The 12,533-nt window shown below is 41.0% G+C and overlaps 1 protein-coding gene across 9 annotated transcripts in view; it reads right to left on the minus strand.

Annotated features, from left to right (window-relative positions):
* ZDHHC17 (zDHHC palmitoyltransferase 17) overlaps window positions 1–12,533 on the minus strand; it is a 232,166-nt gene that overhangs the window by 163,343 nt on the left and 56,290 nt on the right. For 6 of the 9 annotated variants that reach the window (XM_024736498.1, XM_024736493.1, XM_024736492.1 and 3 more), the window contains one exon: window positions 1,276–1,428. In XM_024736498.1, coding sequence (XP_024592266.1) covers window positions 1,276–1,317 — 42 coding nt within the window. In that variant the 5' untranslated portion in view covers window positions 1,318–1,428. The remainder of the gene's footprint in view (window positions 1–1,275; window positions 1,429–12,533) is intronic. The other 3 variants (XM_024736499.1, XM_024736494.1, XM_024736496.1) reach the window with 2 other exon arrangements.

Here is a 12,533-nt window from a genome sequence, read left to right on the forward strand (position 1 = left end):
TTATGGTGCATCCAAACACCAATAATAGGATTAAACCTATCTCTTATACACCCTTTCAGACTCATTGATGTTCATCCAATAAATCTTTTGCATAAAGGATAATATTATGTTTTTTAAACAATAGCTTCCACAGGTAGGTTTCAAAATCCTTGAGGGAAAAGTACCTGATGAAAACATTCATCCTTTTAAAAAACTTCATTGACTATTTAAAATATCAGTATGGCATTTTTCTTGAAATGAATAATGACTGATTTAGAAACACACTCATTGGCACTCTCACTAGTCATTTAGTTGTGATCTTGAAGGTAAACTGGCAACCTCAGTTGAAGAAGAACGCTTTGATTCTTTATTAAGTTACTCCAGGTTGAGAGGGGGCAATAAGTGAACGGCAAGAAAGGGTGTTATACGTTGAATGAGGTCCCTGAAGACAGATGATCAGTTGACAGGGATTTGGTCTATCTAAGGCAGAAAAGCCTGGAGTTTGGGTGTCATAGAGGAATCAGCCAGAAGGAAGGCCATAAGCAAAGGCACAGAGGTGAAAGGGTCAGTGTACATTTCTCTTTGTTCTAGAAACCCAGGTGCCACTTTTTTTTGTTTGTTTGTTTTGGTATGCGGGCCTCTCCCGTTGCGGAGCACAGGCTCCGGACACACAGGCTCAGTGGCCATGGCCCACGTGCCCAGCCACTCCGCGGCACGTGGGATCTTCCCGGACCGGGGCACGAACCCGCGTCCCCTGCATCAGCAGGCAGACTCTCAACCACTGCGCCACCAGGGAAGCCTCCAGGTGCCATTTTGAGTACCAGTTCTGATCAGTGGTTTCTGTTTTGTTTGCTGTGCTTGAGTGCTTCTTGGCACCTTGCCTAATTCCGCCAAGTCACTTTAGAACTAAGGTCTTGCCGAATTCCACAAGTCACTTTAGAACTAACGTCTTGCTTGCCTCTTGCCAACCCCACTCCCACCCCCAAACAGCTGAAATCCTCCCACCATACCCCAGAACATGCTCACCAGCTAACTGACTTTCCCAAGTCATGTTAATATCCACCATACTGGTTTGCTATGAAAATAAATCCAATAATGTCTGTAAATCATCCAGCGTGATGCCTGATGAATGTTTTTTCCATTCCCCTCTGAGCAGTGTCCTCTGCTATTTTGTGTTACTACTACCTTCACCCTCCACAACGCACCCAGACATATGAAGTGCTTTCTTGAAATACCAGCCATTTTCCGTTGGCCTTCTCTCTACTGCCTGTGCTCTGCATAGAATAGTATTGGTACCTGCATAGGCAGCTGGCTCTGCTCCTGTGTCGCAGGCTCCATCTCTCCAGTGGGAGGATCTCATTTCCCGTGCTGGCCCCTCCCAGGCTGCAGCTTCCTGAGGACTTGTCCTGAAATAGGATACTAGGAACTTTGAGTCTGGAAAAGAGAAAGCTTGGGGAAACAGAGCTGTTTTTTAATATTTGAAGACCTGACGCATCCACAAGCAATTAGACCAGAGTTTCTAAACATTTAATGCTCTTTGGTGGTCCAGTGAAGCTTATGAATGCTTTCTTAGAACAATACTTTTAAATGCACAAACTATAACACATAGGATTACAAGGAAACCAATTATATTGAAATACAATCAACAAAATTTATCTTTTTTTTTTTTGCGGTACTTGGGCCTCTCACTGTTGTGGCCTCTCCAGTTGAGGAGCACAGGCTCCGGACGTGCAGGCTCAGTGGCCATGGCTCATGGGCCCAGCCACTCCGCAGCATGTGGGATCTTCCCAGACCGGGGCACGAACCCGTGTCCCCTACATCGGCAGGCGGAGTCTCAACCACTGCGCCACCAGGGAAGCCCAACAAAATATTTTTTAAAACAAGTTTGTGGGACTTCCCTGGCAGTCCAGTGGTTAAGACTCCATACTTCCACTGCAGGGGGCACGGGTTCGGGGAACAAAGATCTGCATGCCGAAAAACAAACAAACAGGGCTTCCCTGGTGGCACAGTGGTTGAGGGTCCACCTGCTGATGCAGGGGACACGGGTTCGTGCCCCGGTCTGTGAAGATCCCACATGCTGCGGAGCGGCTAGGCCCGTAAGCCATGGCCGCTGGGCCTGTGCGTCCGGAGCCTGGGCTCCGCAACGGGAGAGGCCACAACAGTGAGAGGCCCACGTACCACAAAAAAAAATAAATTAAATAAATAAATAAAACAAGTATGCAATACAGCAATGTATATGATTTTTTTTATTAGCACAATAAATAACAAGAAGTAGCAACAGGCTTAATAACCTCTGAAATTGCAAAGTTATGCTGTCAATGACATTTCAAGATTTCTGGAACAACTGGAATGTCATATGAAGATATGTGTGATTTCTGTTGTCGACAAAGTCATGGAGACTGTTAAGAACTACTGAGGTTTGTTGCCTCCGTACATAATTGAAGGACATCTAAATTTGGTTACAGATAAGTGAAAATAAAGATGTCATTTTTTTTCCCACCTAAGTTCACAGAGCCCTGAAATCTATGCAGAGATATCCTTGGCCCATGCCTTCCCCTCCCCACCCATGTAAGGACTGTGAAGATCCAATACTAGACTCATTCTGTGCCACCCAAAAGGGCAGAACTAGGCTCAGTGGCTTCATGAAATCTATAAAGACAGATTTCAGTTCAGCACAATAAAGAACCTCCTAACAATTAAAAGTCCTCAAAAAATAATAGGCCGCTTAGTGAAGTAATGAGTTTTTTTTCACTAAAAACTATTCAAAAGAGGTTGAATATGATTAAGTAAGGATTTCTGTATTGGAAATGAAATTGGGATCCCATTTACATAAAATATAATAGGAACAATATTTTCTAGAGATGGGCAATGCAGCAAGCTTGCTAACATTTGCCAGGCATGGTGCAAAGTGCTTTATGTTGGTCAACTCATGCAATTACAGCAGAATACTGGGAGGTAGGCATTATTCCCTGACTATCAGCTCAGTTTTGTGTGTGTGTGTGTGTGTGTGTGGTACGCGGGCCTCTCACTGTTGTGGCCTCTCCCATTGCGGAGCACAGGCTCCGGACACGCAGGCTCCGGACGCACAGGCTCAGTGGCCATGGCTCACGGGCCCAGCCGCTCCGCGGCATGTGGGATCTTCCCAGACCGGGGCATGAACCCGTGTCCCCTGCATCGGCAGGCGGACTCTCAACCACTGCGCCACCAGGGAAGCCCCAGCTCAGTTATTTTTAAATATCTCGACGAGGCCAAACATCTCAGAGGTAGAATTCAAATCAAGGTCTTTCAGACCCCAAAGGTTAGTAGTTTCCATCTGTAAAATGGAGTTCATAATACCTACTTAGAGGGTTGCTATGAAGACTTCAGAAATAATATATGCCAAGTACATATGTCAGATTATCAAAGATCTAATCTATTCTAAGTGCTTTACATGTATTAATTCATTCCATCTTCACAACAATTCTAAGAGGTAAATAATCTTATCATCCCCATTTTACAGATGAGAAAACAGAGGCACTAAGATGTTGAATAGTTTGCCAAAAGCTATACAACCAGTAACTGGATTTGAACCCTGGAAGTCTGACTCTAGAGTCCACGCTGGTAACCACTAGGCTACACTGCACCCCAACATGGTACTTGCAATTTGTTTTATGCATATTTAAGATTTCTCTCCCCAACTTCACAGTTACTGTGAAACTGAGTCTCCCTAAAAACTAGTTCCTCTGCCAATTTTATGATTAACCTCTCTATCCAAAACTTTATTTCCTTTCCTGTCCTGTACCTGTTCCCCCTCAAGATTGAGGAGTATCAAAAAAAAGGGAGGGATTGAGACCGAGCAGGAGCCTGTGGGAACTTCTTGGGTACAAAAGTCCCTCTGGGCCCTCTGTCTCTTATTTGTAGAAAAGAAAAAGGGCTCTAGTATCCTAGGTCTTCCCTGAGTTCCAAAGAGCAGGCTCAAGCAGTTAACGATCAAGACAAGAGTCACAGGACGCCTAGTTCCTCCTAAAGGGATATAGATGACAACCTGATACATATCTTTGAGTTGCTCTACAGAAACTAAGAACCTCCTCTCCCCCCACCTGGTAGAGGATGATGACTATAAGCTGACCGCAAGCACATAGACTCCAGAATGGTTGGAGGTGGAGATTCTCAAAACATCACCGTATGACCCCACCACCAACCAATCAGAAGAAGGTCCACGCACAAGCTCGTCATGCATCCTATGACCCTTTCTCCTAACACTGTATTTTTTTTTTTTTTTTTTGCGGTATGCGGGCCTCTCACTGTTGTGACCTCTCCCGTTGCGGAGCACAGGCTCCGCACGCGCAGGCTCAGCGGCCATGGCTCACGGGCCCAGCCGCTCCGCGGCATGTGGGATCTTCCCAGACTGGGGCACGAATCCGCGTCCCCTGCATTGGCGGGCGGATTCTCAACCACTGCGCCACCAGGGAAGCCCCTAACACTGTCTTTAAAATCCTTGCCTGAAAGCCATTGGGGAGTTGGGGTCTTTTGAGAATGAACCACCCATACACATTGCTTGGTGCCTGCAATAAACGCCATATTTTCTTCACCACAACTAGGTGTCAGCAAATTGGTTTTGCCGCACAGCGGGCGAGCGGACCCAAGTTTCATTCGGTAACAACTGTTCAAGGTAAAAGATGGAACTGCCTTAGTAAACCTAGGGTTGTCTGGGCATGTAAATTCAAACTAGGCCTGCAGTTCTGTGCGTCACTGCACAGCCCATAAATGTTGAAGATCTCTGACTGTCATCCTAACCTACATTTACTCCACATGCTCATATCTAAGCAGGGAAGAGAGAGAGTTTCTCACGTCTTCATTCTTATTCCTTCATTCTGTCAGGGCTGTTAGATGAGTCAAAAACAAATGACCTGGAGCCAAAGCAAAAAAAATCACAGATAGGCAGGACTCTTCCTATCTGACTCAGTATTTTGAGGGAGATCAGAAACATATATGTCAGCTTTACTTAAGTCCCTGTGTAAAATAAACAAGAATCATTCCAAAGGACCCTTCCATTTCATTGGTAGATTTCTCCCCTTTTGCCCTCCTACCATATATTCCTTGCTCTTTCACCTCCATCTGAGGGGCACAGCAAGGAAGACTAAAGAATGCGAAAATGTAAAAATTTCCAAATAATGAAATGAAAGAACAAGACTTTTGAGGAATCCATCCCTGTCGGTTTGACCCAAACCAACTTGTTCTGCTGCTGTTGCCTGCTTTTTTTTTTTTTTTTTGCCTGCTTTTTTAAATCATTAATACTATTATGTTACATTTTTAAACTCTGAGGACTTTTTCTTCATGGTTGGTCAGTGACAGTATAATCTGGGGAAGAAACAAGAACCACCCACTCTGAGGGAAGCTTTGTAAACTGCCTCTTTGATTCTTGCTAAGCTAGGTTTCTCTGTCCTACAGCTTGGAGTGTCCACCACTTTGGACTCCAGGATGGTGATTCACAAGCTGAGATTTATGACTTGTTATTTTCAAAGAGACAAGCAAAAAGTATTTATTTCTGTCGTTTCTCTCAGGAAGTCATCTGAGTCACTCCCATGTCTCTCTTGGTATTTAAAAGACCATAGTTTTCTATGTCTGTGAGTCTGTTTCTGTTTCTTAAATAGATTCATTTGTATTATTTTTCTGATTCTACATATAAGTGATAACATATAATAGTTGTCTTTCTCTGTTTGACTTACTTCACTTAGTATGATATTCTCTAGGTCCATCCATGTCGCTGCAAATGGCATTATTTCATTCTTTTTTATGGCTGAGTAACGGGGAAAGTGGGGTAGGGGAGGGATAAGTTAGGTGTATGGGGTTAACAGATACACACTACTATATATGAAATAGATAAGCAACAAGGATTCACTGTATAGCATGGGGAACTATATTCAATATCTTGTAATAATCTATAATGGACAATAAAATAAAATCTGAAAATATATTATATAAAACTGAATCACTTTGCTGTCCAACTGAAACCAACACAATATTGTAAATCATCTATACTTCCATTTTTAAGAAGACTATAGTTTTGAGTAATCATATAGCAATCTTCATAAATGGATGTAGACTGACAGACGTAATGATTTAGATTTGGCTGAGATAATTGCACCAAACACTTACTGAGCCCACTACTTGCCAGGCAGTATGTTAACCATTTACACACTTTCTCTCATTTGATCTTAACAGACTCTGTGAGGTATTCATACCTATAGGCCCCATTTTATATGAATGAACAAAACAAACAAAGTGACTGAGCAATTTACCGAAGAGTCTGCTGCTGCTACGTGGTGGAACCGGAATTCAATCCATATCTGTCAGATTCCAGAGCTCAAGTTCTTAACCCTCTGTTTTCAATTATCAGGGAACTTTCTCAATAACCCAGGCAGGCCACTGGCAAATACTGCTGAAATACTTGGTTTATAGCAATGCATTGAAGCCCTCTATCCACCTATTTAAAAAATGTAGTCCAAGCTACTTTTCTTGATACCCTCTGTGTCTTGAAATCCTTTCAGAATATGCTGTTTACAACAGCCACGACATGGAACCAACCTAAGTGTCCATTGACAGATGAGTGGATGAAGAAGATGTGGCACATATATACAATGGAATATTACTCGGCCGTAAAAAGGAATGAAATTGAGTTATTTGTAGTGAGGTGGACGGACCTAGAGTCTGTCATACAGAGTGAAGTCAGTCAGAAAGAGAAAAACAAATACCGTATGCCAACGCATATATAAGGAATCTAAAAAAAAAAAAAAGGTACTGATGAACCTAGTTGCAGGGCAGGAATAAAGAGGTAGACATAGAATGGACTTGATGACATGGGGTGGGAGGGCGAAGCGAGAGTAGCATCAACATATATACACTACTGAATGTAAAATAGTTGGCTGGGGGGAAGCAGCAGCATAGCACAGGGAGATTGGCTCGGTGCTTTGCTATGACCTAGAGGGGTGGGATAAGGAGGGTGGGAGGGAGACACAAGAGGTAGGGGATACGGGGACATATGTATGCGTATGGCTGATTCGCTTTGCTGTGCAACAGAAACTAACACAGTACTGTGAAGCAATTATACTCCAATAAAGATCTATTAAAAAAAAAGATAATATGCTGTTTATATTTACTAAGCACCCTCCATGTGCTGATTAGTGCAAGAAAAGGTATTTTTAGCAAGAAGAAAAGTCTTTTCTGGGGGTCAGTTTCATAAATGCAGCCACACCTGCTGCATTTATGAGTCTGGCTGAAGTCACCAGGGTGACGAGCTAAAGGGGGCTTTGTCTCGGTGACGCCTAAGACACACCCTACAATACACATCTCCAGGATCTCCTAAGAGGTGGGAGACCACTAGGTCAAGTCACTGGGGGGAAATCTGGATCCTACTAACCAGACTCAGATTGCTCACTGTTTGGAAAAGTGGCATTCACCCATGGACAATATTTTCCTTAAGGACCTCCTTCTGGAAAAATCCTTTTAGTGCCTCCAGCTGTTTCTTGACCTTCTGGTCAGGTCTTCACAATTCAAAAATAACCATTTATGGAACTGCCAGAAGTTACTCAGGTAATTTTTATTCGTTCAAGTCGAATACTTGCTCCCTTTTGCTTAAGCCACCTGTGGCTGCTTTGCCAAAGAATTTTTTTTATCAATAAACACTGGGTTTTACCTAATAAACTATTAGCAGTCAGAAGTCCAGAAATTTTACAGGATACTTGGTAGTAATTATTTTAGTAAGAAACATTTCACGGGAATTTATTCTTTAAAAGAAATATAGACTATAAACACTGGAATCTGCTAGAAAAAAAGGGGGAAACCTGAGGTTGGCTGAATTGGAGGATTTTCATGTTTTTATATTTCATTGCATTATTTTGACTTCAGTTTGCAAAGCCTTAGAAGTCTTTAGATAAACACAATTGAGAAGAAAGCCTTTTCTGTGAGCCAGAGAAATATTTTAGTATTTGTTCTGGTTTATTTTTAATTTCTTAGTTATAAAAACTATGAAAGATATTTTTAAAACAAGAAGTACTAATGACTGATAAGTGCCAAAAAAGTGTTCTAATTTTTGCAAAATTTGTAAAAGGTAAACTTCGATTTTCCACCTGTGAATTAAAAACGAGAGAGAGAGAGCACGCACCAGTGGTTTCAGTGGTGTGGTTCCTATTCCATGGGTGAGTTTAAATTGAAACAATCTTTCTGACAAATTGTTCACGAAATTGTATAAAATCCTTAAAAATGTTATTTCCTCATATCTTTTTAATCCAATAATATAGCTTCTAAAAGTCTATTCTAAGAAAACAGTTGCAGACGGAATTGAAGATTTACATACAAATGCATTGATCACAGCCATGTCAGAAGAGCAGGATCCCTAGCAGATGCTCCTGAGGTGTCTAACTGGTCTACTATGAACTTCAGGGCTGACAGCCATCTTGTGTAGTAATCTGAAGAACATTTTTGACATGGAGTTAAAGAAAAAACAACTTGGGAATCAAGGTTTTACTCTGACCCCCTTATCTACTAGCTGACTCTAGAAAATTACTTTCTTCATTTGTTATTTAACATTTTCATCTGCAGCATAACATACTCTTTAAGATCTCCAGACTCTGTGAATACCCAGCTCTACTATATACTAGCTAATTGAACTTGAGTAAATCTTTGTGCCTCAATTTTTCCATCTCTGAAATGGGGATATAATTGGTTCTTACCATTTAGAGTTAAGGACTCAATGAGATACTAAAGAGACACTAAAGGAGGTTCTCAAGGCTGAAGAGGGATGATAACATGAGTAACTTAGATCACTAGGAAAGAGAAGAAAGAAAGAAAGAAGAAAGAAAGAAAGAAAGAAAGAAAGAAAAGAAAGAAAGAAAGAGAAAGGAAGGAAGGAAGGGAGGAAGGGAGGGAAAGAGAGAAAGAGGGAGGCAGGAAGGAAAGAAAGAAAAAGGAAGGAAGGAAGAGAGAGAGAAAGAAAGAGAAAAAGAAAGAAAGAAAGAAAGAGAAAGAAAGAAAGGGAGAGGGAAAGAAAAAGAGAGAGAAAGAGGGAGAAGGGAGGGAGGGAAGAAGGAAGGAAGGAAAGAAAGAAGGAAGAAAATAGTATTCATGTGTTATTTCAGATTATCAAGGGATATACTAGATAAAAGAAGTTATCTGTTGGGAAGTGGTAATCAGGACCAGGGGGAATAGACGAGGGACTGCCCTTTTTCATATAGGCTTAGTCATACTATTGGGCTATTTCAATCTGCATGCATGTATTATATTGATAAAAATTTAAACATTTAATTTGAAAAAACTATACGGCAGACCCATCACATTAAGGGGGAAAAAGTTTTAAAAACTGGTATGACAGAATAATACTCATTTTAAAAAGTTCTACGCAAATAGTTTTTACTATTATAATCAAGAAAATACTTTAAAAAATAAAGATCACTGATATGTTGGTTCTACATTGTGCACTTAAGTATCTGAAATTATTTCAATAATTAGTTCTTAAAAGCAACAATGAAAATAAATTTAAGAGCATGAATAGTAGGATTTCCCTGGTAGTCCAGTGGTTAATAATCTGCCTTCTAATGCAGGGGACACAGGTTTGATCCCTGGTCAGGGAACTAAGATCTCATGCTGTGGGACAACTAAGCCCATGCGCCCCAACTACTGAGCACACGGGCCACAACTAGACAGCCTGTGTTCCGCAACTACAGAGCCCACCAGCTCTGGAGCCCATGTGCCACAACTAGAGAGAAGCCCGCACTGCAGCAGAGGATCACGCATGCCACAACGAAGATCCTACGTGCCGCAACGAAGACCCAATGCATCCAAAAATAAAATTAATTAATTAATTTAAAAAAAAAGAGCTCGAGTAGTTATATTAAGCTAGTTCAAATAGAAATGTCTGGGGACCACTGGGATGTAAATAATATGAGTAAGGTACCTATGTAAAATGCAGGGAACTCTGGATTTGGAGTTAAAAAAAAAAACTAGATTGGAGTTCTGGCTCTGCCGCCTGCTAACTTGCTAATGTTGGTTAAGTTCTTCAACATCAATGAGCCTTGGCTTCCCCCTGTAAAAAGGGGAAACAACTGAACTCACAGGATTATTGTTGAGATGAAGTGAAATAATATATGAAAGCCCTATAAACAGCTATATGAATATATGAATAGGTATATATTTTTAAACTCTTTAAATATTAGGTTTTAAAACAAAAAAGGTAACTATAGACAACCTATTAAAAGAAAAATTATAAGGGAGCATTTTAAATGTTTTTTAGAAAGTATACTTTAACATAAGGTGTAGTTGTAGATAAATTATTACCATCCCTAGCTGCTGGCTAGGACCCTAGCACGCTTGTAACAATCTTGTGTTTTTTAGCTTACAGTTTTAAAAATCTGATTATAAAAGTAACACATGCCTATTAATATATATCCTCAAATGTATCTTCCAAAAAAATAACTTTTAATGGCCACAAAACATTCCATTAAGCAGCTGCACAGTAATTTAACATCTACTTATGGTTAAGACAGGTTGTTTCCAACTTCGCAGTATCATCATTAGCCTGGGCTCAATATGTTTCTACATAAATTGCTCAATATGCTCCTGAGTCATAACTGCCTATTTACTCATCTGTCTTCCCCAGTGGACAATAAGCTTTGTGAGAGACTATTCCTTTTTTGCCACTCTTACTTAGTGCCTAGTATTTCACCTGGCACATAGTATCTTACATATATAAATATGTGTTGTGGGAATAAACAAAAGAATTAATTAATGAATACTGGTATTTCCCCACAGAACTCAAGGGGTATTGCAGGGGAGCCCAACAAAATGAGGTAACTGGTATGAAAGTCCTTTGCGTGTTTTGAACTTTAGCATCTTTTAATCTCCTTCCTTTTACTGTTTTTATTGTTACCATAAATGAGCGCAATAAGAAAGAGATGTTTGAGAGGCAGGTGTGGGCACTGGTGGGGCCTGGTATGGGAGAGAGGGGTGTGACACACCTCTTCCTCTCCTAGACATTGGCAAGCAGGCTCTAGTTAATTCTGCCTTGGCAAGGACAAAGCTTTCATCATAACGGAAACCTCTGATGGCAGGGCAGTTATGAAGCTGATTCAAAGCAGGAAGAAAAAGAAAAAGGAATGACTGTGGGGGAGGGGAAATTATGGGAGGAAAACATTTTTTCTCGTTTTCTACCTAGAGTATGAGTTAGAAACACATAAGGGGGAGTTTATGAAAAGAAATACAGAATGCAGCATTGACTACCTCTGTATTCTTAAGTTCTATGCTTGAGGCCAACAAAAATGTGTAATTGCTAAAACCTGGATATAGTGTGCTGTCCCAGAGTAGCACATTGAAACCACTCTAGAGGTTAGACGGCCTTAGAGGCAGTGTGTATATTACAGGAGGAGTGCTATATGAGGGTAATTTCTGGTCTGAAAGGGCACAAAGGAACATTTTGGGTGATGGAAATAGTTCCTACCTATCTTGTTTGGAGTGGTGATTACATGGGTGTATACAATTCAAACTTAAATAACAAGAGTTTTTCTGGGACTTCCCTGGTGGCACAGTGGTTTAGAATCCACCCACCAATGCAAGGGACATGGGTTCGATCCCTGGTTTGGGAGATCCCACATGCTGCGGAGCAACTAAGCCCGTGTGCCACAACTACTGAGCCTGTGCTCTAGAGCCCACAAGCTGCAACTACTGAGCCCTGGTGCCACAACTGCTGAAGCCCATGCACCTAGAGCCCTTGCTCTGCAACAAGAGAAGCCACCACAATGAGAAGCCCGTGCACCGCCGCATTGAAGAGTAGCCCCCACTCGCCACAACTACAGAAAGCCCACGGGCAGCAGCGAAGACTCAACACGGCCAAAAATAAATAAATAAATAGATAAATTTATATTAAAAAATTGCAAAGTAGCAAGTATACATAATTTTTTTAAAAAAGAGTTATTCTGGTTGCAAAAATAACATGTATTCATTGCATAAATTTTAGAAAATACAGATAAGCACAAAGAAGGAAATAAAAATTACCCGGACTTTAACTGCCCAGAGATAATCACCCTTAACATCCAGATCACTGTTATCTGGTTTTCCATTATCCCACCATCCCAGTTATGAGGTTACTGGAGAAAGCAATAGTTATCATGATATGGACATAATCAGCTAATGACCTGGCTGCTTATACAGTTCATCCTCACCCAAACATCCTCAGCTTTACACTAGCTTCCATCCCCACCCATCCTGTCAAAGAGCTTGTCAGGCAGCTCTTCTCTGAATATTGGATGTAAACATCCACAAATGTAATGGAAAGCAAATCGAAAGTGGACTGTGAATTTTTTTAAAAACAAGGTATGTTTCATAAAGTCAGTGAACATAATGTTGGAAAACTGCTGGGTCACATAAAAGCCATGGAAAAGGGAGACATTAGACCTGATATGCATGTACTGAGAGAAAATAAGCAGGGATGCTGATAAGCACTTCAAAAGAGAATGATTTGATTATCAAAGACTAAAAGAAGCCTTTGGAAAATAATGAAGCCCTCAAATTATTTTGATTACAAA

Source organism: Neophocaena asiaeorientalis, unplaced genomic scaffold (assembly GCF_003031525.2).
Source record: "Neophocaena asiaeorientalis asiaeorientalis breed wild unplaced genomic scaffold, Neophocaena_asiaeorientalis_V1.1 scaffold134, whole genome shotgun sequence".
In the NCBI taxonomy this organism is placed as follows: Eukaryota; Metazoa; Chordata; class Mammalia; order Artiodactyla; family Phocoenidae; genus Neophocaena; species Neophocaena asiaeorientalis.